Source organism: Pogonomyrmex barbatus, unplaced genomic scaffold, assembly GCF_055798465.1.
Source record: "Pogonomyrmex barbatus isolate J1 unplaced genomic scaffold, ASM5579846v1 scaffold17, whole genome shotgun sequence".
In the NCBI taxonomy this organism is placed as follows: Eukaryota; Metazoa; Arthropoda; class Insecta; order Hymenoptera; family Formicidae; genus Pogonomyrmex; species Pogonomyrmex barbatus.
Window position 1 is genome coordinate 5,182,028 of NW_028297113.1, and position 27,990 is coordinate 5,210,017.

The following is a 27,990-nucleotide window of genomic DNA, read 5'->3' on the forward strand; positions in this document are numbered from 1 at the left end:
ATGAAAAAAAGAATTTAACAGTTGTTTTTTCATAAAAGAGTAAAGATGTAATAAATATCATGTAGGATTTGCTATAATACTTCTTATATTTAAAAAAATTTTTATTTATTATTAACAATTATAATACGCACATTATGATTTTTTTGTAAATTAATTAGTTTCCTTCCTCGCAATATCTCAAAGAATTTTCAAAATCAACATATGTAAATAGAGATTAAATTATGACTAAAATATATTATATTTAAAATATTTACTGATATGTAGGTTTTATTACAAAATTTATGCTAACAAAAATATAAAAAAAAGTAAATTAATAATTTTTGTGAATTCAGGGAAAAATAAAAATAAAAAATATGATAAATGTTAATTTAATTAAAATATTTAGATCGAAAAATATTTATTAATTATTAATCAACAATTACATTGTTCCTATTTATTTTTATGACAAATAACATTGTTAGTATTTATATTGTCATTAGTATTTGTATTGTCATTAATATTAATTTTACCATTATATTATCGACTGCTTTGCGATAAAATGCTTTCTCATTGTATTCTTAGATGGCGGTTTGATGGCAAAATAATACTTTCCTCTCGCTCTGAACTTATTTTACTGCTGATCCAAATAATCTAACTGTACTGCTTATTAAACGACATGGTTCTTTACTTTCTCGAATTTAAAATTACATTAAGTTTATTAACTATATTTATTAACTTATTAATTATAGGAAAATATAGACATTAACTAAAAAAATACTTTATATCTCCGTTTATAAAGCGCAGAATATTTCTGTTCTGTTAGAGAAAAGAAATGTATAAAAGGAGAGAAAGCCTGAATCAAGAGAGTTGAGATTTAAAGAGACCGTTCAGCATCATCGTTATTGTTTATCTCAACCTGAGCGCAAAGTTTCCCCGAGGAGTACGTTTTCGTTTCGCGCTTTTCCCGCTGTTTCCGCGCATCCGCGTGTTAGGAAATCGTGGAGATTCGACGGACCGCGGTGGCGGAGGGCGAAGGGCGACAATGCGTCGCGGCGCGGCGCGGCGCGGCGCAGCGCAGCGTGCCTGGCATGTCGACCGACCGACCGACCGACCGAACGAACGCATCGCACGGCACAACGCGGCGCGATACACAACACACGGTGACCTGCGTTCGATATGTTCCACCGACGATGCGGCTACCGTGTCACCCTCAGCAACAACAATTGCACAGCCACGCGGTGCCTCTCCGACGACACTGACGGTCTGGTGTTCAGTGCCGAGCCGCTCCGGGATGACGAGCTGTTCGAAGTCCTCATCGACAAAAAGGTACATACGCGCACGCGAAATACTCGTCATTCCATTCCCATGGGAATCATCTCCACGAACATTCCGCGGCTTGTCTAGGATTCAGCTCAAACAAAGAAATAATTATAAAATATATATAGTTTGTCGATAAATAAATGTAAATATATATGTTATTATTTTACGTTGATTTAGCGTTTCTCATGTTATATTTGATCTCTTTTAAAGATATTGACAAGCAGATTCATTACATGAAAATGCCGAGATGATTAGGTATTAAAATTTACTTGCATTTAATACTGGAAAACTGAATTTTGATATTGTACAGATCATATCGTGGAGTGGTAGCATAGAAATTGGAGTAACGGAATGCGATCCTGAAGCCTTGGAGATACCATCCTGTGCCATAAGCCTCCGTCATGGCACCTGGATTATGACTAGTTCGGGTATAGTCCATGATGGAGACAGAATCGTAGAAGTGTATGGGACAGATCTTAATGATCTGGACGAGGGGAATACTTTAGGAGTAATGCGAACGTCCAAGGTAATTTATCATTTTCTTTAATCTATATTCATTGTTTGATATCAAATTAATAATTATGTTTGTGACTGTAGCATGAGCTGGTATTCTACATCAATGGTATTTCACAAGGCGTTGCTGTCAACAATATACCACAGCGTATCTTTGCTCTTGTAGATATATACGGTGATTGCGTACAAGTCAGCATAGCTCGCTCCCGACTTGCTGCTTTATGCAATGTATCGAAAGATGAAGTCGAGATCAATAATGATTATGCTGTAGGGGAAACCTCCAGTTCCACGACAACCAATCTAGTCACTAACTTAAATGTTAATCTAAGTGTCAATGTAAATGTTAATTTACCAAAAAATCCAACTCCTGCCGCTATAAGAGAGGATAGATTAAGGTTTCACGAGAGAGTCGGCTCACTGGTGAAACTCTCCAATAATGCCAGAACCGCTGAGAGGCGGAGGCCGCTTGATGAATTTAATAATGGTGTTGTGATGACTCACAGGCCGCTACGAGATAACGAACTGTTTGAAGTAAGTATTTATAAACTTTAGTTGTAGAAGAATACGATTTGCTTTTTATATTCAAATTGTTCTTTCTCACTCTTATTTTTTTCAAATTACTGTGTCGTAGATACGAATAGACAGATTAGTGTACAAATGGTCAGGCAGTATTGAAGTCGGCGTTACCACTCATAGTCCTACAGCGCTAGAATTTCCAGCAACGATGACCAATATGCGTTCAGGCACGACGATGATGTCTGGTTGCGGTATTTTAACAAATGGCAAAGGCACGCAACGTGAATACGGCGAGTTCAATTTAGATGAATTGAGGGTACGATAAGACCAGAATTATAACACTGACTGTATATTTATATAACGCTATCTACAATCTGAATTTTATATTTAAAGATTATTTTAAATCTTATTGAAACCTGAGAAAATTATCAACTCCTCTTAGATCTACTATCCTTGAAATCATTATTTTTGCTACATTATTTAGGAAGGAGATCGTGTGGGTATGATTAGGCAAAGTAATGGAGATCTTCATTATTTAATAAACGGTTTGGATCAAGGCGTTGCTGCTAAAGTACCGGCCAGTGTATGGGGTGTAATAGACCTTTATGGAATGACTGTGAAAGTAACTATTGTTGATCGTGACGAAAGGGAAGAACAAAATTTGGTTACTAGAAGAAATACATTACAGCTACAAGGTCTGGATAGCGAAGGTAATGCACAGAATTTTCGACAAATTTTTATAGAAAGTTTCTGTTACATTAAGGTGTGTGTGTGTGTGTGTGTGTGTGTGTGTGTGTGTGTGTGTGTGTGTGAATTTTATTAATATTATATATATATATAATTAATTAATTTATTATATATATAAATAAGTTAATTAATTTTATATATATATATATATATATATATATGTGTGTGTGTGTGTGTGTGTGTGTGTGAATTTTGTAGAAGCCGGAGAAGAAGAGCTTCCTGATAGGCTAATGTTTCATCCCTGTTGCGGCACACATGCCGACGTGATCAATAATGGACGTACAGCGCACAGGCCTAAGTAAACAAAGATACATACAACAGTATATTTGACAAATTCTCTAACATCGTACGCATTTTCTTAATGAAGAATGTAAATTTTTTGCAGTGCCATAGATGATTTCAATAACGGTGTAGTATTAACTTCAAGGCCGTTGAAGCCGAATGAGCTATTCGAAGTCAGACTAGACAAAATTGTGACGAAATGGGCCGGTTCTATCGAAATAGGAGTCACTACGCATTCCCCGACAGAATTGGAATTTCCATTCACCATGACGAACGTCAGGTAGGTAAGATCACACGTCGGTCTTGAATAAGTTTTTGTTTTATACAGTTATCATCACGAGTCATGCACATGGTAAGTTATTCTTTCAAAGACTTATGTTCTTGCTCGAAGGCAGCTTGTGTTGATTGCAGATCTGGCACGTGGATGATGACAGGTAACGGTGTTATGCACAATGGTACCACTATGATAGATCAGTACGGCCAGAATCTGGATCGTCTGCAAATCGGCGATCGCGTAGGTGTAATGAGAAAGGATAATGCGACCCTGCACTTCTATGTGAATGGGGCGGATCAAGGTGTAGCTGCGATGAACGTGCCCGAAAAAATCTATGGAGTGATCGACCTTTATGGACAGGCTGCTCAAGCTACTATAGTCGACAATGTAGACTTTTACAGTCCGACTACAAATAACTCGAGTTTTAGTAATACGACGTTGTATAGGTATGATTTTTTTAAATGATTTGATAGATTGACAGTTTATCACTAAGCCGCATGTGAATAATTGACGTGACTCTGTCGCGCAGTGATCTAAGGTTTCATCATGTACACGGTAAAAATGCACGAATTACGAATAACGGATTAACGGCGTCCAGACCGCGAGCTCTGGGTGAATTCAACGAAGCTATTGTGATTGCGAATCGTGCGCTACGCGACGGTGAAATGTTTGAAGTAACAATAGATAAAATGGTTGCCAGATGGTCCGGTGCTATAGAAGCAGGTAATTGCTGTCTTAATGTCATTACGTATATACATCAAATATGTAATAACAGTTTTCTATAATCTTTCGAGAACAAAATTGCTTACAGGAGTCACTGTGATAAGGCCTGATGAGTTAGAGTTTCCGTCTACGATGACAGATATCGATCACGATACGTGGATGCTCTCCGGATCGACAGTGATGCGCGACGGTGTTATTTTACGTAATAATTACAGTTGTGACTTGGATAAGTTGATGGAAGGCAATCGGATCGGAATGATGCGGTGTTCAGACTCTTCCTTACATTATTTTTTGGACGGAGTAGATCAAGGTCCCGCCTGTACGGGCTTACCACAAAACGTTTATCCGGTTATCGACTTGTACGGTCAATGCGCACAGGTATAAAATATATAGATATTCGATGATAAAAATAATCTTGTTTCGGCATATATTTAACGTCAAGTAATATATTTTAGGTGACGATCGTGTTGCCTGAACGTAGAGATCCTCTGACGCAACAATATCTGGCATCCGAGAACAGTATTAGCCAACAGCCGACCTCAGTAATTCAACCCCAAGTGCAAACGGAGATTCTACACAAATTCCACGAATCGGTTGGTCTAAACATTCAACTGAATGGTGATAGAACAGTGGCGACCAGATGCAGAGAGTACAATAACGCCGTGTTATTGAGCGAGGCAGCGCTGGAGAATAACGAGTTGTTCGAGATTGCCATCCAGGAAGTGGCACGTGAGTGGAGCGGTTGCTTGAGGATAGGTATCCTGAGTAACGAAACGGGCAATTGGTTGACGTCAATGAATCTCGTACCTGGTATGACATCCATTCCCAGCGATGCCTGGTACCTAACGGGTAACGAGGTGAGACATATGGGTTTCGCACTCGCCTCGAACTACTGTACCAGTCTGGATTGGTTACGGGTAGGTGATAAGATCGGCGTGAAACGCACGCACGAGGGCAACCTCAAGTTCTACGTAAATGGCGAGGACATGGGTGTGGCGGCATCTGACATACCGGAGATGGTGTACGCGGTGATCGAGCTCTTTGGTAGTACCGTGGCCGTGAACATTACTAGCAGCAGGCAGCAAAATCCTGCTGCTATATCCCCTAATGCTAGTTTGAGGCTGCAGGATTCATTGGAACTCCTGTTAGATCCGGTGCCACCAAGAAACGACGCGGGAATGGATACATCCATTGATGTCTCTGAAGGAAAGCTCATTAATGAAGTGACACTCACGCCGACACAAGCCGTTGTCACTGGTCTGACCACTAACGATGGAGACTGGAATTACGAATTTCACGAGAACCATGGCAGAAACATTCAGCTTGAAACGAAAACGATCGCCAAACGAGTGGCCAGTTACAACCAAGGTGTAGTGATGTCTAGTCGTCCATTAATAAAGGGCAAGCCGTTCCAAGTTAAAATAGAAAAGTTAAATGAACGTTGGGTATCTAATATACTTTGTGGTGTTTCTTGCATATCGCCGGAGAAACAAACAAGCTTTCCGTTAACCGCGCTCGGTTTTAAGAGGCACTCGTGGATCATCTGCAGTGACTGGATATTTCATAATGGCACGAGAGTGAAGACGAGGTACGGCGCTGGCTTGGAGAATCTTCAATGCAACTCCATTGTAGGTTTGCTGATTGATGAAGACAGTCGACTACATTTATTCATCAACAACGTGGATCAAGGAGTAGCCGCGACCGATCTACCACCGTATATCTTTGCTGTGATTGATCTGTACGGACAGTGCGAGCAAGTATCCATTGCAGGGATCAACGAAGAGTCCTCTTACACGAACGTTGCCATTGACAATGCACTCGCGGCTCCTATCGAGTGTGCGAACGTGGAAGTAGAGGATGTGGAAAATTCGCGCGAGAAAGCCGATCTGGAGTGTCACGAAAAGGAAAACGCAATGGCAACTACCTCATCGGATCTCTCACCATCCTCGACATCACCAAGTGTACCGAGTCAATGCAGTTCGAACCCTAGGGATGATAACATTGAAGCCGAGTACTCGTCTTTTGGTAACAACAATAGTACAACTCTGGCGAATAATAGTGTAAGCACCAAAACGGCGTCGGGTATTGATAGTAACAATTCGGATTCGGGCTCGGAGTTGAGCAATGATGCGCGAAGCGTCAAGAACAGAGTTTATCTGGACAACGTCGTACCACCGACATTGAATAAGCAACCTGAAAACAACTCGAGCGAGTCGAATCTTGACGCGGGAAGTCGCGCGCTGTGTACAAACGTAGAGATAAACAACGCGACTAATATTAATATACAAAAAGGTATGGTCGCCAGTGCGAGTAACATGACCAGCCTGAACGCAGCGATTACCGCGACGAACGCCAACAACGCGATTAACGAAAGTATAGCGTCCAATAGTCAAGTCAATATTGTAAGCAGCGCTCAATGCAATTTGTCGGATCTTCCTAACAACGCCTGCTCTGGCTTTCATGAATCGCGGTCCTATGGGAACCGAGACAACGCCGCGTCAATCCGTGACAACTCCTTCAACGGGAACATACTTCCGAGCCAGAATACGACGGCTAATCAACGGGACGTGTACAACGCGTCCTCGATACCATTAATGCCGTCATCGTTACCGTCCACTCCACTCGGGTCCACTGTCGTCGCATTATCTAGGAAATGCGATTACTTGAGAGCGTGTATGCAGCTAAAGAAATCACTCGTTTTACCGGATGAGTTTTTTTCCACGGACGAGATACTATGCTACTGCAGTGTGTGTTACAAAGTGGACGGCGACAATGCGATCTGCAAGAAGGGCGAGCCGCCGGCGGAATTCGCGATACCAGTTGGTTGGGCCAGGTTCCCGCTGAAGCAGAGCATCAATGCTAATCAGATTCCGCAGAACACAACGGACAAGTGGCATGTTGCATTTTATGGTATACGTCTGGACGCAATAAGGTAATGCAAATGATCATCTTTCAACGATTAAATTTCTTCGGTTCTATTTTTAATTAACGTTGTGTACATTTAGATTGATCCTGGATAGAGGAGAGCTAATGACCAAAGAACAACTGGACGTCAGTAATTTGACGGCGGGTACAAAGAGTGAAGATCAAAATCCTCAGGTATCGTTTTCACCCAGTATAAAGTACGCAGCGTCTGACGAATTTACGAGAAAGTACCCGTAAGTATCAGCTTTTACGCATTCTATGTATCCACTATATGTTATAATTTAATTTTTAATTTTGTAGATATATCGATACTCAATCGAATAAAAAACTGAACGCATCGACCGCGTTCCAATTGCTGGTGAGACCTGGTTCATATACAATTAGTCCTAGCGATAAGGACAGTACCGATCTCCATTGCGAGTCCAGCAAGTGGGCCACCAAAGAAGCCGGCGCCACGGTAATCGTCGCCCTGCTCGTTCATCTGGATGGATTTTAACCCGTTCGTTTCTAAAAGTATTTCTCATGAACTTGCGTTTCTTCCGTTTCACATCACCCACATCGAACTGTTTGTATATATAATGTGCCGTTAACATGATTGTGGTAAGAGATTTTTCGAGATTAATATTTCAATTCCGTCAAAGTCACGCTGTATATTTATGTTAGATTCTCTAGTAAGTTCCCTCATGTGCGTTTAGCCGTTGAAGGATTTCATCAAAAACATTATGTATTAGAAAATAATTAAGATTTTAATTATCTCTTAACGTTTAACGCTTAATGTGTACAGTATAAATGATTGTTTAATAGATACGTTTATTTATATTTAGGATCTAAGAAAAGATTCGTTGTAGATTTGCTGGGCACAGCTATGACAATTTTGTGACGCACTGTAAAAGACTTAATTAGTATAACATAAGTTTTAAACGTTTCGTCACGTGTCACATATACGTCGCTAGACTGGCCTAGGTTAATGCTCACGAGAACAAATAATGTATGAAGTACGCTGTATAATCGCGGTAATGATATTCACCGTTTGAGAGAAGAGAATACAGTATTTTTGACGCCCGCGCTTCACGCCTAATCGATATACCAAATCTCTATTGTACCGCATTAGTAAGTAAATTCTCAAGACACAATACAATTTTTTTAACGCACTCTTCTGCAGCATATTCGATAGGAATCGTGTAATATGTCTATGTTGTAGAAATAAATTATGCAACTGCGACTCGCATTGCCAACACTAAGCAGTATGTTTCGCGAAATTAATAAATGTTTTTCTCACCACATTGCGATTTAAAGAACGGTAAGGAAATTTTTATTAGATTTTATACAACTCACGTATTTAATGCAATTACTCATTAAGTAAACATTTATTTCTAACATGCAGGATTTCTAAATCTAGAATTCATGTCACTGAAAAAGTTCATGTTTCTTCTATCTCTTAATTTTTAATGGATGCAAATTGTAAATCCATTTTAACGCGGATTAGAATCAATTACATAATTATAGACTAAAGGCAGCAACTTGATAGTAGAAGTTAATTAAGATGATAGAAGTTAATTGCTGCACAAGCTTCGTGAAAAGAAAAATCGATTGACAACATCAATATATTTTTAGTAATACATCTTGTTCAGAGCGTGTTTTTCTTATCGATTGCTTCGACAGCTCTGGCTCTTTTTGTCTTCCTTGAACATAATGAATTGAATATGTTACATATATTCACACCCAAACTCGAACATGCTGATCCCAGGAGCAGCTGACCACTGCCATCCCATTGCCAGAGACACTGAGCGACGTCACTCTGTTCTCATGACCAGATAAGACACCTTGAGAAAAGAAAAGAGAAAAGTATTTTACTGACATAATCATTTTCATAATACTAGTATTCTTCCTCACGGTGGACAAACTCACCATTATGTTGATTTTTCAACGTATCCCATATATGAATAGAATTGTCGTCACTGCCGCAAAATATGATTCTGCCGCTCAAAGACAAACCACACGATGTAAATCCAGGGTTCGAGCTCGGCGGCTTAAAGGTGGCTAACTGTTGATCGGATCTGAAGTCCCACAGTCTCGCGGTCTTGTCCTCGGAAGCTGTTACGAAACCTTGTCCGGAGGGATGATACTAGAACAAAGTGATGATTTGTGATATTGGCCGATAACACGCTTATTAAATCTGCAACGAATCCGTCGAGTATCTGAAAAATGTGCCAAACACTCACACAGACGGAGTTTACGTCAGCCTCATGACCAAAGAATGTCTGTTTGGCTTTCTCTTCCCGCAAGTCCCACAGTTTGCAGGTTTTGTCGACCGAGCCGGTGACGTAAGTGTTGCCGTCGGGAGACAGGCTGATGCTCACCACGTCGCCCGCGTGCGCCTCAAAGTCCGTCGTTTTCTTATTGGCCTCGAGATCCCATATGCAACTAGATACACATATAAGGCATTTGCTACCGATGATTATTCATGAAATTACCTCTTATCCTTAAACATTACGTAATTAGATACATTTTCATATCGCCGGATCCAGTGATGATCTTTTTGTCATCGAGGAACCTGCAGGATGACAGAAACCCCTCGTAACCCAGAAGCTCTCTCATGATCTTGGCAGATCCCGTGGCGTCACGATTGTTCACGTCGTAGACGGTGCACATGTTATCCATTCCACCGCACGCGACGAAATTGCCGGTCGGCGCGAAAGCCACCGACATCACCCAGGCCGAACGCAACGGGATGACCTGCACTTTGTTGCCGGTCCACGTGTCCCAGATGATCAACTTCCCGTCTAATGATCCGGTTACACAGTGTCTACAACGTAAAAGCGCGGTTTATAAGACTATTCATCGTTCCGAGTATAAAAGATCCTCAAGATATAATAAATTTTGAAAGATCCATCAAGGATCCACTATATGGATTTAAATGAAAGGAAAAATGTAAGGACAAAGTAAGGATAAGATAAATTTCAAAAGTGCTATCGATTGAAACTGACCGACTATCACCACTGAAGTGTACCGAGTTGACTTTATTAATATGCCCTTTCAATAGCTTTTTAGTTGACAGTCTAACTTTCGGAGCATCAGCAACTCCACCGCACGCTTGTTCCAATGTCGTATCCTGCTGCTTCTTTTGTTCTTCCTAATGAAGCGAATAAAACGAGTAGAAAGGTACGAATGAAAGGTAATAGTTTATAATTATACAATCATATAATACAATTATATAATAGATAAATCATTCGATTGTATAATATATGATAAAATATTTTAAACCTTGCATTTGTTGATAAGGTCCTCTAGTTCTTTCTTCAAAGCCGTAGTCTCGGCGTCTTCCTTACCCATTTTTCGCTTCCTATCAGTGACACAAAGTTTCACCAACGCCTCAGAAAGTGTGGAAACCAAACGCGACCGACGTTCGACATGTGAAAACTGTCGAACGATTTCCGACAACACAAAAGAAGCCTCAGGATCGTCTACTCCGCTGCTCCAGTAATCGTATTACTTTGCCAGTTAACTCGATTTGTTGGGCATTAGTTCGGCTCGTTCACGTAACTTAATTACCTACATACGCGTTTTGAAGAACATATTAGGTTCTTTTTCAAAAATATTATTAGTTTCTTTTTCAAAAATACGCATAGAAATACTCATATGCTCGGTGAAAATCTATCTGTATTAAAGGAAAGAGAGAAAACAAATTTACTATAGAAACAAAGACAGATTTTCATTTACTTCATAATAACATAAATATACATGTCGTTTGCAGGACAAATCATACTGCTTCATTCATGTTTCGCTGTGGATCTTCACGGATCGATGGTGCTGTGTTCATCCGGAATAGGAAATCGCACGAACAAAACCGTCGACACGGTGCGACGGTTAGCCGCTCTTTTTGACCACAAAAACCATCGACCGTCTCGCTTTCAAGTCCCCCGCTTTCTCTTATAAATGTCCAAATCCTTTGGTACCGATCGATGTGACTCAGTACGACCGCACGGCGATATCGAATATTTATCTGCGATATTCGTAGACTTTTAAAAGCTAGAAAAGCTAAAACAAACATCTTTATCGACAAATACATCGAGATAAATATTAAAGTAAACATGGGAATGCATAGATCAAATAATCGTTTAAGATACATGAAGTAAAATAATTTCACGATAAGTTAAGTGTACGTTAAGTTGCAGTGTAACGACAGTAAAATTCTGACGTGATTGAATTAAGTAATCGAGATAAGCTTTGATAAAACGTTTTCTTGATAACGATTGAACGATATGAGAACACGGGGTGTCTCGGGTAGGCTGATGCTATTGATTGTTCTGCTACTGTACCATGAAGATCAACTTGCAACAGGAAATGAGGGAGTATGCAAGACGAAGTTAAGCCATGATGTTTACATACTCTCGAACAATCTCTCGTGCCAAGAAGATCTTTCGGATAACAAATCCATCATCGAGCGATACAGACCAGCGAAGAAATCTTGCGCATCAGACTTGGATATAATAGGTATCTTTAATATTTGCGTTGTTAATTACAATACATCGCTGCTAAAATTTTATTTTCGGAATGCAAAGAAGGTTCATGTGTTTATGAATTTTTTTAATCGAATAATAGCATCAGTAATTCATATTACAAGATCATATGGAATTGTTAAATTGATTTTTGCAGATACATTAAAGCATGATGTTTTCGATCTTCTCGCCATCGCTACGAAATCTTGATGAGTGATACATTTTCTTGCAATTGTTCTAAAAACATGAGGGAATGTGATGCTTAATCTTTCTGCAACAATGATGAAATATTGACGGGTGATGTGATGATTAACGACTGAATCTGAGGGAATCGGTAAAAACTGGCTGTCACGTGCGAATTATTTAGGGAATAATTTTTCATGATTTTCTTCATTCTTTATTTAAAAAATGGCAAGCCCCCGCCATACATGCCAATCGTTTCTAGGTTGTTTCTAGGTTTCCTCTTCAAAATTACAATCGCAAATACCCGAATCTAGTTGGAATTGTTCCTCTATCCGTTCCAAATTTTATCAATAGAAAAACTACGTATTTTATGATACAACATCTGATTCAAAGGGATTGCTTTAGATCACACTGTATAATGCTGTTAGCAGAGATATAGCAAAGTTGTCTACAAAATGTGACGGTAGATTAATGACAGAAGCAGTCTTGGCATACTTGTTATATGGTGTACCGTAAATTATCGCGGCAAGAACAATGCGGAATCTGCGGTTTCTGCCACTAATTTGCAGTCTAAATGTGTCACAGCAGGTTCTATCGTGCAAAGCAATGATTTAACTCATGCTATTTATTCCGCTAGCAATTTCTAAATTGAATTTGCTGCCACTCTATTAACACATATTGCAAACAATTTGCCTGTGCATCATGCTAAAGGTAACGTCACGGGCACCGCAATTTCTAATTACGGCTCTGCACGATGGTTTCCATCGGTCTTTAGTCCGCGCCGCGGCGGCGCCCAGTCCGCGTCAAGCGACGCCAAGTGACGGATGTTGATGTGTGTCGCCGACAAGCGGTGCGGATCACCCTGGGGGTTCTGTCAGTCAGTGCGCTCGTAAGAAAGAGAGAGAAAGGGAAAACGTGAGATGTACGGCAACAAGGGGACGACGATCGGATGCTGGCTCGTGTGGTGCTGCGTCTTCCTGACGTACCACGTGGTCAGCGAGACACCAGCAGCCGGCGCTAACGGTATGACACGATCGCCCTTTCGGACCAAAACGCGGATGAATCCGCGTCGGCATGTCGCGACGAAGATCGATACAAAGAGAGAAAGAGAAAAAAAAAATGAGAGAGGGAGACCGTTCTCGGAACTGCGCTCGATTTTTTCAAACGACAAGAGAAATCTAAAAACTATTAAGAATTGGGGGAAAGAACCCCCTCCCCCTCCCCCCTCCCTCGTGACGCTTTCCTTTGGACGTAGAATCTACCTGGTTGCATGTGAACCATTAGGTTTATCTTCGGCCGCTCATGTTACATTTTCTACGACGAAGTATTTCCATATATATATATATATTTTGGAGGCAAGCAAAGAGGGAAAATTAGAAATGCAATTGAGAAAGCCTGATTTATTACATATGTATCATTATGTGTTGACAAAAAATTCTTTAACAGAACTGTTTAATAGAAGATATTTTATTATCAATGAAAAAAAGAAAGAATACAACGAAGGATTCTGTCAAAAGCGTATTAAACGAGAATCAACGCTAATGAGAAGTTGAATAACATGAAAAATTCTTTCACGAGTTCTCTTTTTTTGTTTTTACCGCGGCACTCTCTTTTTTTTTTTTCTTTTTTTTAGGACATGCATCACGCATCGATTAATCCTTGAATACTCGTATCAGATCATGTTGACCCGAGTGAATTTTCAACACTTTATATTTTATAACGTTCTATTTTGTTGCTTATTGCAACAAATTTTTGATTAAAATGAAAAAAATATTTTTTGTCTGTGTTTACTTTGCTGATTGGTTTTATTAAAGCACGAAAATTTAAAAAATTTTTAATTTGGTTCATATTAATCCAAGATGAGTACGAGCATAATTAAAATTTAGGTAAATTTCCGAGGATTAAATGTAAACATTCGTTCTAGGAAGTCTTACCTTAGGCGCGATTGTATCCTTGATTTTCCTAAAAAATAAATCAAAATCGACAGAGAATAACGTAATTATTTATTTATTTGTCAGAAAGCATGGCGTAGAGAAATGGTTAACGTTTGTCGACGAGTTTTGGCTTCTGTTCTTCCATGAAGCGAGATGTGCCTGAAATAATTTTCTTCGTCCGCAAGGCACACTTTATTCGCCTCGTTACCTTCACTAACGTCAGTTTATTCAAATTAAAATGCTAAAGATTGCATTAATAATTATCGAGGATTTTACAGAATGTTTCTATCTCCCATAGAACAAAAGTTATAATATAAGTTATAATATTTGAAAGAGGGAACATTTTAATTGGTTTTCATACATGTCGGAATAATCGAATTTTTCGAAAACATTTTTTTGCGAATAAACATTAACTCAAGGAATAGTAAAGATGGGATCAAGAAAGCTATCGCATAATCTCAAACAGAGTATTGCGTAATCAGTCTTTAATCGTTGCTTGAATAATTTTAATGATGCTCTTTAGTTTTATCATAACAGCAACTGTACAACTGTAATGATAAAATATCTATGTGATTTGTGTGTATTAAGTCTCATCAAGTATTGAATAGCAGTGAACAACGAATACGTGACGTTTAGCATTTCGTTTGTGGAACATGAACTGATTTAATTAATTCGACTTCATTCTTTCAATCGAGCATGTAACTGGATCGAGTGCACGATTCTTATCATTCCATTTCCGGCGTTGCTCATCGCACGAGCAGCCGCGAGAGATGCCTTAATCTTGAATGAACTTCTTGATGCAACGATGTTTCACAAAATTTACCAAATTCAAGATTAACCTTTCTTTATTCCCAATTGAGATAATTGCTAGATCAACGTGTCTTGTCGTTAAATACGTTGCGTTAAATACGTTTTTTTAATTTTATATGATTTTATATTAATTTTTTGTTTTCTTATAAAAGGTAAAGGACATATATACGTTTTATATTCATGCTACCAGTAGACTTTAATCTCAATTTCATTTTATTTTCTATCTTTTTTAACTCTAAGAATTAAAAAAAAAAAAAAATAGAAAATAAATAAAACCGAGATCAAAGTTAATATTGATAGAAATAGACTGATTAAAATCTCTCTCTTTCTAATCTCGCTTTTTGCTCCTCAACAGAAGAGAGGATACATATTTTATCAATCGACCTAGTGTTATCAAAGATCTCAGCAATTACTTTTTTATCAAATTTTAGCTTAAATCTCTTGTTAACCATTAATCTCTTATTAAAACGTATACTTCTATCATTAATCGTTCTATTAATAAATCATACTTTTTTAGAGTGAAACCCCCCTGAAGGGTAAAAATATTTCCTCAAACTTCCAACTGTGTGCTTACATTGCCCGTTCTAAGAATATCTCGACTCGCTTGCGTAAGTGTATCGACAGCTCAGTAACACAAACGCTGGAGACGCGTGTATTCTCTCTTTCTTTCGCAATGTCAGCGTGCAGCCGGCGTGCGTGCCGCGGCTCTCGTGGGCGCTATTTCTCCGGAATGACATCATGAGCTCGGCGTAAACGAGTTCGCCGGCTGCAAGTAATAATGAAATCGATGTAACGTCATCCCCGAGGCACAGGATCTTTCAGATTAAGCTTTACCTTCCTCCCCTTCGTAATTTACTCTTCGATAAGACAAAAAAATGATTTTGCAAAGAACCATGATAATTGTCTCTGTGAAATCTCCATATCTTCATCTTACAATTAATATATATATATATATTTCCTTTTAGATGTCCTCGTTTTTACCGTCGCCTCCAATGGGACGGATGGTTTCCAAAGATATTTGAGGTCGGCCGAGGTCTACGGATTTCGTGATAAATTGAACGTCCTAGGGCTGGGCAACCCCTGGAGAGGTGGTAACGTCGTGAATTATGCCGGCGGTGGATACAAAATTAATCTCCTCAAGAAAGCCTTAGAGGATTACCAGGACGATGAAAAGAAAATCATCCTATTCACCGATAGGTGTGTACATCATCCTGAAAGCTGCAGAGAAGACATTTTATAATATTTTGTATATTTTCTACTTTTAGTTATGACGTTATTTTTCTCGGCGGTTTATCCGCCATCGTCGAGCGATTCCTGAACATCGATGCTCGAATTCTGTTTTCCGCGGAGGCGTATTGCTGGCCGGATAAATCCCTGGCTGCGCGCTATCCGCCCGTATCGAGGGGCAAACGATACCTGAATTCCGGTGGCTTCATCGGTTACGCGTCCGACGTGTACAAAATCCTAAATATTGAAGCTATTAAAGATGAGGACGATGATCAACTGTACTACACAAACGCGTATCTAAACGATGAGCTTAGAACGCGACATAAGATCAAGCTGGATCATAAATCCAAAATATTTCAGAATCTCAACGGTGCGGTAGGTGAGGAGGCAAGCGAAATCTGCGGCGAGAAAGCGTCTTTCCTTAGTGATTGTACTTTGATAATCATTATCATTCATTTCTTTGCAGCTGATGTGGAACTCAGGTTCAAGGGAGAAGAAGCCTATCTACAAAACATCGTCTACAATACGGTGCCCCTGATACTTCATGGTAACGGATTCAGCAAGCTGGTCTTAAATTCTCTGGGCAATTATCTGGCTCGCGCCTGGACGCCGGACGAGGGATGCTTGACGTGCTGGGATCGAACTATAGAGCTCGATAAGACTGAGCCGGAAACGTTTCCGGTTATTTTAATAGCTATTTTCATCGAGCGTCCCACGCCGTTTTTGGAAGAATTCTTCCGGGCTATCTATCGTCAATTTTACCCAAAATCGAAGTTGCATCTGTTTGTTCACAACAACGTGCCCTATCACGAGGACGTAGTGGATGACTTTTTCGAGAAGATCGGTCAGGAATATTTGAGCGCGAAGCAGATATTACCGAGCGACGCCATCAGTGAGGTTGACGCGAGAAAATTGGCCATGTAAGCGTAAAGAACTCGTAATTCCACGAATATATCTAAAGGCTCGATGCTGTTTTTAATGTCGAAACGAGTGAAAGGGCGCGCGACATTTAGAGAAATGTTAAAGTGCGGTCTGTTTCACAGGGAGCATTGCTTGTTGAAGGAGTGTTCCGGGTATTTGTCTGTTGACGCAGTTTCGCATTTGGACAACGAGTACACGCTGAAGTTACTGGTGGAACAGCAAAGGGGGATCGTCGCGCCTTTGCTCATACGACCGTACAAAGCATGGAGCAACTTCTGGGGCGCCATAACAGACGATGGATTTTACGCGCGGAGTTTCGACTATATGGAGATAATAAAAAACGAACGCAGGTAAAACGAATGTACAAATATCAATCCTCTATATTTTTCGCTTGAATAAACTACAATCGTATGTTTAAGGAAGAAAGAAAGCACAGATTATTATTATTATTATTATTATTATTATTCCAGATAGATACTTATTTCAACACTGCGTTTCGCAATAGAATTGAAAATAATTTCTCACATTCCGGATTAGGGGGATTTCCTTCTGCGAGTTGTACAATAATGATATATATTCTAAATTGTTTTCTTAGAATCTATCGTTTTTAGATTTATCGTAAAAATTTTACATATTACCTGGACTCTTTACGTATCTTTTATTTAATTGCATATATTTGCTTAATCTTACGTATCAATGCTCGCATTAATCAAAAGCGATGGAGAAGTCAGTCTTGAAAGACCTTCGATCGATGCTGTACATATTGTCCGCTGTGCACTCATAAACTCCTGCGTCCATCTGAGTAGCGGGGTCGATCTCGAGTTTCGATTTCACCTTGTCAGTTCCAACTTGCCATTCGTGTATCTGCAAAAAACAAGAATGAAATATAAATTTATTATTGATTATAAGCTCATCTGGTCTCGGAGATTTCTTCGAGTTAACAACTTTTACAATCTCCCTCTTTTAGAGAATATACTTATTTTCATACTGACATGTAGATAGTGATGCGTGTAAATCTCGGCGCCATCCTTGAACCACGTAACGTGCGGGCGCGGATTGCCGCGAGCGACGCAGAGAAAAGCTATTTTATGTCCCAAAACGTACTCCAGATCGAAATGCGACGCCAGCAGTATCTTGGCTCCCTAAAAGAATTAACATACATAATCACGATCATGATTACATCGCAAATCACATCATTGATCTTTTCCTAGAAATGATGAACGCGATGGAAAAGTACTGGAAGTTCCTCTTAATCAATCTTTCTTTCTACGTACATCGTGATTGTTGTAATACTGATCACTCTCCGGGTCACGATACTTCCCGGTAATGGGCAATCCGATCTGCACACGAGATTTACTCCTGCTCCTTCCTCGTCCTCTCCGACCAAGTGTCTCTTGACAATTGAGCAACAATATACCCAGCAGGATTAGCAACAACATAGAGCGTGACATGATAATCTAAAAGTGGAATGAAATTGAACGTTAAGACACGCTTCGCACAATTTTCAAATCTGCAGATTGTTTCTTTCATGATTACGGATCGGAACGATCGAAATTAATGCCACAGCCGTGAATCTCAAGTAGAATTTCAATTATTGTGATTTGCACGAAAACGCGAGATGGACACTGAAAAATTGGCACTTGATATATATATTTATCGAAACGAGTGGAGGATACTCACTGTATGCACCAACGTTCGTCAATCACACGGAACTCCGATGTAACTGACAGTCACCTACTCATTACTCCCCTAGTATCCTCTCGTATCTATTACAGACTTATATGTAGATAAATGCATGTCGGGCTATATGCACAGCGGTTATTCCTTTGCACTATGTGATCGCCATCAATTCCTATCAAATCTGCAGACCGCTTATCTATTAATTTAACCATTTGTCCATTCCTTCCGGATGATTTGGATTTCCGGTGTAATTCACCATTACAGGTCACTTGCAAATTAGCTGTCCGATAAAGCACTTCTTCCTAAATAAAATCTGCAAAAGTGTATTATTCGCACGTAGTTCAAGAATTAGAGCCGAGAAACGAAAGTTGCATAGAGGATGATAAACGTAACAATAACGGTAATGCAATATTTTATATAATGTTCATGCAAATTATTTATTTTACTCTGTGCTACAGATTATTGCGTTCGTTGATGATGACGCAGCGAGGTATGCCCTTCCATGGCACTTTCGCGCGGCGCGACACAATTGCCTTGTTAAATTCACAGTGATGGATCATTTTCGATATATTCCTCGTGTACTCTTTGTAACAGGGTATAATCACGCTTTAACGAATTGGGGGGAGAACCGACGAATTTACATTCGGTATCTTCTACAACCTATTGACGGTTCGAACGAAGAGGAAGTTTGTCTTACTCATGTAAAAAAAAAAAAAAATTGTTATGACATTTTACACTGTTGATCTCACGTAAAAAGTTGAATTGATTTTTTTATATCTCAGGAGCTCTTTCTCGCGTTAGATTAGATTGGGATTATGAACGATAACTAACTGCTTATTAGATAAAAATCTATCATATAGCAAATCCTTAATAACAAATGTCTATATCTATTGTTCACACAGGATATTATTCGTTCTAATGTTATGGCGATCGCGGAGCTACCAGAGAAGGCATTTAATACGAGATCATGACGTAGTCCGTTCTGAAACCTCGGCGATCGACAGCGTATTGATTATCCGCCTGGCACTCGTAATATCCCGCATCCTTCTGCGTCGCAGGATCAATCTCCATCTTCGATTTTATCGTGTCATTGCCAACAGGCCATTCGTGCACCTGGCAATTCAAACGTTTCCAATATTCGCGATCATCCAAGAAAACATTTTCTCTTTTAACAACAAAGGTTCCTTCTAGGACGGACAAATCCTTCTCTTAACGATGGATTAGCCTACCTGAAAAAATTTGTGATGATACAACTCGATTCCGTCCTTTAGCCAAGTGATTTCCGGTCTCGGGACGCCGATCGCCATGCAGAAGAACGTGATCTTTCTGCCCAGCATGTAATCCAACTCAAAGTGTGACGCCTTCACGATCTTGGCACCCTGCGAACCAGCAAATGATTATCACTAAGTTTCGAGCTGCGCTCATCGTATACAGATACACAAATCCTTGTGAACTCACATCCTTGTTCTCGTAATAGTGCGTACTGGCGGGATTACGGTTGGGTATCAGGATATGTGTCCGCGAGCCGTACATTCTTCCTCGGCCGCGACCTCTCCCTCTACCTCCGCCGCCTTTCGCTGCTTCTGTGCTTATCATTAAGGCCGCTAATAGGAGCAAATAGAGTAGCCGGCATCTCGTCATTTGATCTATAACCAGAGAAGCTTGACGACTGCGGAGAGCGACTTAAAACAAAGCACGCGGACCGCATCGGGAGCACTTTATATTCCTATCGCGAACTCATTGTCACCATTATAGATTATTATCTATCACTCTTTTATATATATATATATATATATATATATATATATATATATATATTATATTATACTATTATATCTATTCGATCGTGAGAAATTCGATATGATGAGATGAATGATCCGCGTACCGCGAACGATAATGTGCCGATCGGCAAATATAATCGCGCGCGAAGTAAATTCATCGACGTGCACAGGCATTCGCTACCCTTACCAGAGAATACAGAAGACTTGGCCGATCTCAAACACGAGCGTATCGCGGAGAGACCGGATCCGCCAGTTCCTACCACCTAAGATACGAATGAAACCACGAGGCGACGCGCGATGGACACGCGCAGTCACACGCTGGTGCGACAGAGTTATGAATCTCAATTGGATAATTATGCATAACTCATTGCCAAGTATGTTCAACGGCCAATCGCTGCTATCACTACGATCACCTTACAAAACACTTAAGCGACGACCTCCGGAAAACAACACGATGTACACCCGGCCATGGGGCAAACAAGTGCTCTCCGCTCTCGTTGCGCTCGTTGCACATCTTCTTCGACGCGCTCTTTCGATATGCAATTCGCCGAATCACCGTGACGTTTATTTCAGGGGACTGTGGAATGTGCCGTTCGTCAGTAACTGCTACTTGATCAACGCGACGATCATAGCGAACAAAGCGACCCGACCAACCTACGAGAATGACGACCTGGACACGGAGATGGCGTTCGCTCATGGAAATCGGCGGAGAGGCCTATTCATGTATGTTAGCAACAGACTCGAGTTTGGTCATCTCGTTGATCCTGATACTTATGACGTTCAACTCACCTATCCGGACATGTATCAGATTGTGGACAACAAGCTAGACTGGGAAAGAAGATACATTCATCCGAACTACAGTGACAATTTTAATCCCGACAAGAAACCGATACAGGTAAAGATGATCCGATTAGTTATTCATGAAAGATTTTTCTAAAATGTCACTTTTATTATTTTCTACTCAACTTCACTGTTTGCAGCCATGTCCGGATGTCTATTGGTTTCCCATCGTTAATCTCAGGTTCACCAAGGAACTCGTAGGAATCGTAGAGACTTATGGACAGTGGTCGGACGGGACTAATCACGTAAGTTGATACTTTCCCAAAATAACCTTATATTAAAATCATCATATTTTTTATCGTTGACCAATTTGGTATTATTAATGTTTAATGTTTGGTATTATTAATTATTAATCTCTTGTATTGTGTAATAACTTTCTCGGCAGGATCCACGATTATCGGGTGGTTACGAAAACGTACCAACTCGTGACATCCACATGAATCAAGTTCAATATGAACAACAGTGGTTGTACTTCTTGAAAGAATATGTTAGACCATTGCAGGAGCTTGTCTTCACCGGCTATTATCATGACGTAAGCTTCATTTATGTGTGCTGGTTTTTTTAGGATCCTCGATTGGACTCCGGATACGAAGCGGTACCAACTCGCGATATTCATATGAACCAAGTCGGTCTCCAGGATGCCTGGTTAAAGTTTCTCAAAGATTATGTCAGTCCTTTACAAGAGCGTGTCTTTACAGGATATGATGATTACGTAAGATTCTAAAAATCTGGGTATAAGGTGATCTTAACGCGCACAGATCTTGCAATGGTACATGCACTTGCTAAACATAGGATTGACTAGTTGGATTATACCGCTTCGTAGAAAGTGATTGGGATCTTTGCGTTGTATATAGATTAAATCAACAAATCATTTAAAATGATCTATTGTTATATTATTTTGGAATTATATGTTTTACCAATTTTGTATTGCGACAGCCGCCACGATCGCTCATGAACTTTGTCGTGAGGTATCGTCCAGACGAACAACCATCCCTGAGACCACATCACGACTCTTCGACCTACACTATCAACATCGCTCTGAATCAAGCAGGAGTGGATTACGAAGGCGGTGGATGTAGATTCATCCGGTACAACTGTTCAGTCACCGATACAAAACCAGGCTGGATGTTGATGCATCCTGGAAGATTAACGCATTATCATGAGGGCTTGCGAGTGATTGCGGGTACACGTTACATCATGATCTCCTTCGTAGATCCGTGATAGAATTCATTGTAAATTATCAAACTACCGATGTATTACAAATATACTGCCACTATCGAAAACAAAGAATTTCAAAAGAAGAGATGGCGATATCAAAGAGAAGTGTAATTTTGCATGGACGTGTGTTCATTGTTGTTGTCGATTAGAAACGTCAATTGCCATTGATGAACTGAATAATACATTTAACAGAGGTGAAAGCTGCTTAACTGATGTATTATTTTTATACTCTGATGTAAATGCACGCCTAATCGTGTTTCACTAGTTAGCAATATTGCCAATTTTTACAAAGATGGTAAAGCTGTATGTGTGTGTATGTGTGTGTGTGTGTGTGTGTGTTACATACACATACATACATACAAATATGTTCATATATGTACACACAATATGTTCATATGTAAATGTGCAATAATCATATTTGTTGATATCTAAATTTCAGTTCGTTTTATGAATTGATCGATAATAAATTTTTAATAATAAATGTTATGAAATACGATAAATATTATATTATCAATCTCACTCTCTATTTGTTTTTAAATACAGTCGAAAGGAAAAGGGTTTAAAGGGCTCCTCAAGCTCAATATTTTTGTTTTTGATTTTTCATTGTATCTATACAGTTTATCTCATTATGTTACATTAGGAACATCAACAGGATAAATAATTAAAAGTAACGTCACTGAATAGCAAATTTTCAAAAGTCGATTTTAATTACATTCCTGCACATTTATTTACAGAGTAAAAAACGTATCTCTGTCAAAATTGATCGCGATAGTACGTGTCGCTTGTGCAAAACTAACATAATTAAAGCCATTATTTTCACTATGGAATAAGTACTCATTGAATTGAACTTATTACACGAGTTTTAACGCGAGCTTAATTTCTTTTAAATGTTCACTAGATTGCTTTTTTATCTTATTAAATTGTCCGGAATACAGTACAGTAATTCATCAGTATTCCATCAAATTTTAAAGCACTCTTGGTTTTTAACCACTTTGTTTAGCGCCACTTGTGTGTATCAATTCTGGAATGCTACACGGTTTCAATTAATTTAAGCAGCGTAAGAAGCAAATTAAATGTAATATGTTTTCATATATGGAAATACGTTCCAGCCAAAATCCTCAGTCAAAATCCTCTAGCCACATTAGATTTGGTAATCACGAATGCTAGAAATTTAAATTCACAGTAACGTTTAATTTAACTAAGTCTTATTTACAGTTTTTGTTCGATTCATAGAAAAAAATGATTTTATATATATATATATATATATATATATATATATATTCATTTCAGAAACCAGCCCGTTTTAATTCGTTCAGTTGATGCGCCAGTTTCTCTTCCTTAGTTCGTCTAGCTTGACCCAACTTCCGACATTCGATATATGTGCTGAGAAAGCGCTCGACATCGATCTTCCGGTTGAGAAAATCCTCCGCAATTTTTTCGCTTTCTTCATGGCTTTCGTCCGCTGCCTGTCTCAAACATTCCTTTATATGATCCGGGGTGAAAACCTCGGACAATTTGTTATATCGTTGTATAAGATGATCATATCTGGCTTTCAATGCTGCCACAGTTTTCACCTTGTCTGCTACATCAACCTGTAGCTGCTCCAATTCAGGTTCTTTGGCTGCGTTAGCTTCTGTAGAAAAAAAATGCAAATAAGCAATTAAAAACGTTAATTCACATGCAAAGTAAATTGAAGGAAACAATTCGTAAAAATATACAATATTTTTCCATAGTCTTACTTTTTATTTCGATATATAGAAAAAATAATTTTCTGTCTTTACCGGCAGTTTTTTCAACCCAATCCATTGCATCTTCGATCGCTGCATTTATATCCTTAATTTGGGAATATTTCTCCAGAAAGTCATCTAATTTATCATTATCCTCACTGAGCCTCTTTAATTCCTCATTAGTTAAACTATTTAATTCTGGAAATATTATACTTTGCGGTGCTTTTGTCTGCGATTGACTCGGCAAAGACTGCTGATAATTCGCATTTGCGTAATGCGAATTCAAATAGGGCGCACTGTGCTGATCCGAGGTGTATCGCGTAGATGTGGAATTTTGAAGAGTATTGTTCCTCGAATTAGGAATATACGACGAGTGATGCGACGTACTACCAAACGATTTCGAAGTCGAAACATATGTATGACCTGAATTCGTATAGTTATAATTATAAATGCACGTGTTTGCATTGGAGGACGACAAGTGTGGAAATTGCGTGTTATAATACGAACTAAACGATGTAGACGGAATTTCAATAGGATACTGCTGAAGCGAGTAAGACGGTGAGTTTCTTCCTTGTAGGTCTGTAATGATATATGAAAGGTATTTTATCATATTTTCATATGAATGAATTTACATATGAAAGAATAAATAAAATGATGATGCATACCTCGGTGAGGTTTAGTGGAGCCAGGCGATGTATCATCTAACAATTGCGGTGGATTTTTGCTGAATTCTCTAATAATAGCTTGAACAACTCGACCAAGATCGCTGTGTATGGAGAACTGACATAAAAGCAAGATTAATTATCTTAGATATGTGAAATAGATGAAAATAAAATATAAAGATAAATTTATAGGGCAAATTCCTTTCCTTACATTGAGTAATCCTGGCGCACTAGTAATTTCACTATGTTCATTGCACCAGGGATGACTTATCGGTGGGGAAACTCTAAGTACTGGCTTCTCCAGTGGAAAATTTGGCGACAAGGAAACCACAATAGCCATTCGTCTTTCGCCAGCTTGGAATTCCACTCGATAGTCCACATTTTCTCTGAGCTCTGTTACACTGCAAAACATCAGTTATATTACACATCCACAGCGTGATTAATGGAATTTCAGAACAACTGTGACCTTGAGCTAGCATTAAGTTCTAACGTTATTAACTCGATTATACTTCTTGTCTCTAATGAAATATTCATTTAGAAACGCTTGCGCGTTTCAAGATGACGCAGGCGAGATTTCAGGAGATGAAAAACTTGACTGGAGACGATCGTTGTTGTCGCGACGAGAAAAATTATGAGTTATACAATCCAACTATTTTCACGATGTGTGTGATCATTTGTGAGCGATTTAGGCATATTACTAGTCATAATATTAATTCAAATAAGGTTAACGAGAAGGTGACAACGGGGACGACGACGATGACGACCACGACGACGACAATAAGTGCCTGACGATGATGAGAATTACCCTTACTTGTCATTAAAGATTTTCAGAGTGTCGATTTGCCGTTTACGTTTGACAGCGACATTCTCGATTTCCCCACGGAATATTCGCGATATCATTTAAGTGCTTGGATTTCCGATAGATCTCTCATCCGCTTGATCGTCCCTGTCAACGCGACCATCCAGCAGAACAGCTGTTTTAACCTCGTTGCATTTCACGTAGGACAGAAGGGTCCTGCTGGGAATACGAGGCTTACTTTCGGTTCGGTTACTAGTTGCGCTTGTCAAACGGCGCCACTATCGCCTTCCTCAGAGTATCAGAGATCAGAGCCTCTGGGCCGCCTAGGACGGTGTGGGCCGTATAACGCGCGCTTAGCAACGGAGCGTTACATACGGGCTAAGTTCGGGGAGCACGCTATTAGAACTGTTGCATCATTTTTATCCTTAATTTATGTATAATGAGCAATAAAGATAAAATGATTCGATAGCGCTAATAGCGCGCTCCCCGAACGCAGCCATGCTCCGTTACAAATTTTAAAAATACATAAATGTATACAAGTATTAAGATATCATTTATCAGAAAATTATTAGTTTACAAAATATTTTATTTTTTATGTCAGAATATAACGGAATAAAATACAAAATATCTCATAAACTACTGACTTTTTCATATTTGTGTCTTCATATTTCTATATCCAAAAGAACTAGAGGAATCATATTGCATAACAAAAAAAAATATATGATACCATTTAAAAAAATAATGGCCATAAAAAAACGGAACTAAAAGGAACACTATTTACTATTTAATTAATAATGTCATCATTTTTCTTTTCCGAAGCTATAAAACTTTTGTCTGAAACATTTTTCCATATATTTCCATATATTTCTATATATTTCATATTTTTTAAGATATTTCACTTATTACGTTTGAAATAAAACACCCATAAATAAAGCACAATGTAATATATGTTAATAATAGAAAATCTAACGTTTTATTTATTTATAAAAATTATTATTTATAAAAATAATTTAGCAAAGAAGATATCTAAGTGACAGTTTGGAGCGAAAGGCGTACGGATATTTCTCATATGGCGACACTCCTGAGGCACAATCGTTCAGCGGCTCGGCCGCTGAGCCTCAAGCAGTGATGAAGAAAGCCACCGAAATCGAGCTCAAATGTGCAACTAATTCCGAGCGCTGATCTATATATATATGTGAGTGTGTGTGTGTGTGTGTGTGTGTGTGTGTGTGTGTGTGTGTGTGTGTGTGTGTGTGTGTGTGTACATATACATATATAAAATGACATAATATTCAACAAATAACAATTTAAATGACAATTTAAAGAGAGACATAACCGAATGTGTCTATTTTTCATTTTTCTTTGTTTCTTTTTAAAATGATAAGGTATAATAAAAATAAAATAAGAAGGATAAAATACATGAATATATTATTTGTTAAAATTTTTACGATTTTAATCTTCTTTATAATTTAGAATATAAGAAAATTGCGTAAGGAATGTTTCCCTAAAAAAATAATATTACATGGTTAAACAAATATTTGTTTAACATTTGTTCTATGCAATTAAACTTATAATTAAATCTGTCATTGCTAAATTTTAATAATAGATATATCTAATGTATTATAATTCGCTGTATATTTTTCGCGGGCAAATAAAGTGAAATAAAATTAATGATAAGTGGAAAACTTCTGTACCACACTGCAATTTTCGTAATAGTTAATGAGCAAATGATAAAAATCTCCTAACGAGAATTTATCCTTGAGACCTATAGTTACGCATACTCATGATTAATAGCAAGATATTAAGTTGTTAGAAGATGTGCCTTACAAACGACAATGATATGCTTTAATTACGCGTAATATTGGAAGGGTTTTTTTCTAACCACGCGGTCACTATTTTTCTTAAATGCTATATACATACTTATTCTATAATCTTAATTAACGAGATTTTTTTTTTAATTATTGTCAAAATAAACAGAGTTCTCTTCAATTCTATTTGGTTTAATACACCTCACTATTGAGGAAAAATAATTCGCGTATTACAAACTACTGTATATAATTTAACATTAGTATTTATTTTTGACTTATTATATTTTTATTTTGCAAGGTGAATTATCATGCATTTCTATATAATAATGTTTATAATGTAATTACATATAATTATTATCAAAATTTATTCTGATTTTAATAATATTTGATAGCACATATATAAAATAAAATGCATTACATAGTTGAATTTTAGTATAAGAAATACTAGTGTCTACAGTAAAAATGTACTACTCAAAAATTTATATATGTCTGGAAAAAAGACAGTAAAAGTTAATAAATTGTAAAAATTAATTTAATTATACCATAATATTTATAACCAATTTATCATGTTTAAAGCAGTAAGAGGAAAAAATCTTTACTTTACCTTTATTATTATGATGTT

The 27,990-nt window shown here is 38.4% G+C and overlaps 6 protein-coding genes across 9 annotated transcripts; 2 read left to right on the forward strand and 4 right to left on the reverse strand.

Annotated features, from left to right (window-relative positions):
• The first annotated feature begins 990 nt into the window (after positions 1 to 990).
• Positions 991 to 8,520, forward strand: Neurl4 (neuralized E3 ubiquitin protein ligase 4). Of its 2 annotated transcripts, XR_016138772.1 has the most exons (14): positions 991 to 1,305; positions 1,610 to 1,825; positions 1,897 to 2,343; positions 2,444 to 2,644; positions 2,813 to 3,038; positions 3,274 to 3,373; positions 3,461 to 3,637; positions 3,769 to 4,077; positions 4,161 to 4,354; positions 4,443 to 4,732; positions 4,810 to 7,286; positions 7,360 to 7,512; positions 7,580 to 8,389; positions 8,481 to 8,520. XR_016138772.1 is itself a non-coding variant. In XM_011646820.3 (13 exons), the coding sequence occupies exons 1-13, from the start codon at positions 1,156 to 1,158 to the stop codon at positions 7,773 to 7,775; spliced, it is 5,136 nt and encodes a 1,711-aa protein (XP_011645122.3). In that variant the 5' UTR covers positions 991 to 1,155; the 3' UTR covers positions 7,776 to 8,520. The 2 variants fall into 2 exon arrangements, 1 of the variants encoding a protein (XP_011645122.3); XM_011646820.3 differs by having other exon boundaries at positions 7,580 to 8,520.
• A 97-nt stretch (positions 8,521 to 8,617) lies between these two features.
• On the reverse strand, positions 8,618 to 10,678 carry Gbeta76C (guanine nucleotide-binding protein subunit beta-2). Its single transcript, XM_011646821.2, has 6 exons — positions 10,544 to 10,678; positions 10,267 to 10,412; positions 9,786 to 10,085; positions 9,502 to 9,703; positions 9,188 to 9,404; positions 8,618 to 9,102 (listed from the first exon to the last, which is right to left on the reverse strand). Exons 1-6 carry the CDS (start codon positions 10,610 to 10,612, stop codon positions 8,996 to 8,998), a joined length of 1,041 nt encoding a protein of 346 aa, XP_011645123.1. The 5' UTR covers positions 10,613 to 10,678; the 3' UTR covers positions 8,618 to 8,995.
• Positions 10,679 to 11,541: 863 nt separating this feature from the next.
• Positions 11,542 to 22,872, forward strand: Plod (procollagen lysyl hydroxylase). Of its 2 annotated transcripts, none has more exons than XM_011646825.3 (9): positions 11,542 to 11,773; positions 15,671 to 15,902; positions 15,971 to 16,311; positions 16,399 to 16,852; positions 16,976 to 17,203; positions 20,888 to 21,209; positions 21,295 to 21,399; positions 21,540 to 21,686; positions 22,091 to 22,872. In XM_011646825.3, the coding sequence occupies exons 1-9, from the start codon at positions 11,542 to 11,544 to the stop codon at positions 22,373 to 22,375; spliced, it is 2,346 nt and encodes a 781-aa protein (XP_011645127.2). In that variant the 3' UTR covers positions 22,376 to 22,872. The 2 variants fall into 2 exon arrangements, with proteins under 2 accessions (XP_011645127.2, XP_011645129.2); XM_011646827.3 differs by lacking the exon at positions 11,542 to 11,773 and adding an exon at positions 12,259 to 12,984.
• On the reverse strand, positions 17,216 to 18,827 carry LOC105432155 (immunoglobulin domain-containing protein oig-4). The gene is made up of 4 exons (XM_011646822.3): positions 18,534 to 18,827; positions 18,128 to 18,310; positions 17,846 to 17,995; positions 17,216 to 17,717 (listed from the first exon to the last, which is right to left on the reverse strand). The coding sequence occupies exons 2-4, from the start codon at positions 18,302 to 18,304 to the stop codon at positions 17,559 to 17,561; spliced, it is 486 nt and encodes a 161-aa protein (XP_011645124.1). The 5' UTR covers positions 18,305 to 18,310; positions 18,534 to 18,827; the 3' UTR covers positions 17,216 to 17,558.
• On the reverse strand, positions 18,945 to 20,762 carry LOC105432156 (immunoglobulin domain-containing protein oig-4). The gene is made up of 4 exons (XM_089074761.1): positions 20,502 to 20,762; positions 19,992 to 20,179; positions 19,763 to 19,912; positions 18,945 to 19,646 (listed from the first exon to the last, which is right to left on the reverse strand). Exons 2-4 carry the CDS (start codon positions 20,172 to 20,174, stop codon positions 19,488 to 19,490), a joined length of 492 nt encoding a protein of 163 aa, XP_088930887.1. The 5' UTR covers positions 20,175 to 20,179; positions 20,502 to 20,762; the 3' UTR covers positions 18,945 to 19,487.
• A 177-nt stretch (positions 22,873 to 23,049) lies between the features above and the next one.
• Vsp37A (Vacuolar protein sorting 37A) lies at positions 23,050 to 25,869 on the reverse strand. Of its 2 annotated transcripts, XM_089074759.1 has the most exons (6): positions 25,573 to 25,869; positions 24,973 to 25,162; positions 24,765 to 24,879; positions 24,607 to 24,678; positions 24,154 to 24,522; positions 23,050 to 24,005 (listed from the first exon to the last, which is right to left on the reverse strand). In XM_089074759.1, the coding sequence occupies exons 1-6, from the start codon at positions 25,659 to 25,661 to the stop codon at positions 23,659 to 23,661; spliced, it is 1,182 nt and encodes a 393-aa protein (XP_088930885.1). In that variant the 5' UTR covers positions 25,662 to 25,869; the 3' UTR covers positions 23,050 to 23,658. The 2 variants fall into 2 exon arrangements, with proteins under 2 accessions (XP_088930885.1, XP_088930883.1); XM_089074757.1 differs by having other exon boundaries at positions 24,154 to 24,678; positions 25,573 to 25,868.
• Between the last annotated feature and the right edge of the window lie 2,121 nt (positions 25,870 to 27,990).

Coding starts and splice junctions, on each gene's coding strand:
- Plod (XM_011646825.3), top strand. CDS start 11,542: ATGAGAACACGGGGTGTCTCGGGTAGGCTGATGCTATTGATTGTTCTG. Junction 11,774..15,670: donor ATCAGACTTGGATATAATAG/GTATCTTTAATA, acceptor ATTTCCTTTTAG/ATGTCCTCGTTTTTACCGTC. Junction 16,312..16,398: donor GAATCTCAACGGTGCGGTAG/GTGAGGAGGCAA, acceptor ATTTCTTTGCAG/CTGATGTGGAACTCAGGTTC.
- Vsp37A (XM_089074757.1), bottom strand. CDS start 25,661: ATGATATCGCGAATATTCCGTGGGGAAATCGAGAATGTCGCTGTCAAA. Junction 24,880..24,972: donor GTGCGCCAGGATTACTCAAT/GTAAGGAAAGGA, acceptor CTTTTATGTCAG/TTCTCCATACACAGCGATCT. Junction 24,679..24,764: donor CTCCACTAAACCTCACCGAG/GTATGCATCATC, acceptor ATATCATTACAG/ACCTACAAGGAAGAAACTCA.
- LOC105432156 (XM_089074761.1), bottom strand. CDS start 20,174: ATGACGAGATGCCGGCTACTCTATTTGCTCCTATTAGCGGCCTTAATG. Junction 19,913..19,991: donor ACTATTACGAGAACAAGGAT/GTGAGTTCACAA, acceptor GCTGGTTCGCAG/GGTGCCAAGATCGTGAAGGC. Junction 19,647..19,762: donor ATCATCACAAATTTTTTCAG/GTAGGCTAATCC, acceptor TTGAATTGCCAG/GTGCACGAATGGCCTGTTGG.
- LOC105432155 (XM_011646822.3), bottom strand. CDS start 18,304: ATGTCACGCTCTATGTTGTTGCTAATCCTGCTGGGTATATTGTTGCTC. Junction 17,996..18,127: donor AGTATTACAACAATCACGAT/GTACGTAGAAAG, acceptor TAATTCTTTTAG/GGAGCCAAGATACTGCTGGC. Junction 17,718..17,845: donor ACACGCATCACTATCTACAT/GTCAGTATGAAA, acceptor TGTTTTTTGCAG/ATACACGAATGGCAAGTTGG.
- Gbeta76C (XM_011646821.2), bottom strand. CDS start 10,612: ATGGGTAAGGAAGACGCCGAGACTACGGCTTTGAAGAAAGAACTAGAG. Junction 10,086..10,266: donor CACTTCAGTGGTGATAGTCG/GTCAGTTTCAAT, acceptor TTTACGTTGTAG/ACACTGTGTAACCGGATCAT. Junction 9,405..9,501: donor CTGACGTAAACTCCGTCTGT/GTGAGTGTTTGG, acceptor ACTTTGTTCTAG/TATCATCCCTCCGGACAAGG.
- Neurl4 (XM_011646820.3), top strand. CDS start 1,156: ATGTTCCACCGACGATGCGGCTACCGTGTCACCCTCAGCAACAACAAT. Junction 1,826..1,896: donor GAGTAATGCGAACGTCCAAG/GTAATTTATCAT, acceptor TTGTGACTGTAG/CATGAGCTGGTATTCTACAT. Junction 2,645..2,812: donor TCAATTTAGATGAATTGAGG/GTACGATAAGAC, acceptor TACATTATTTAG/GAAGGAGATCGTGTGGGTAT.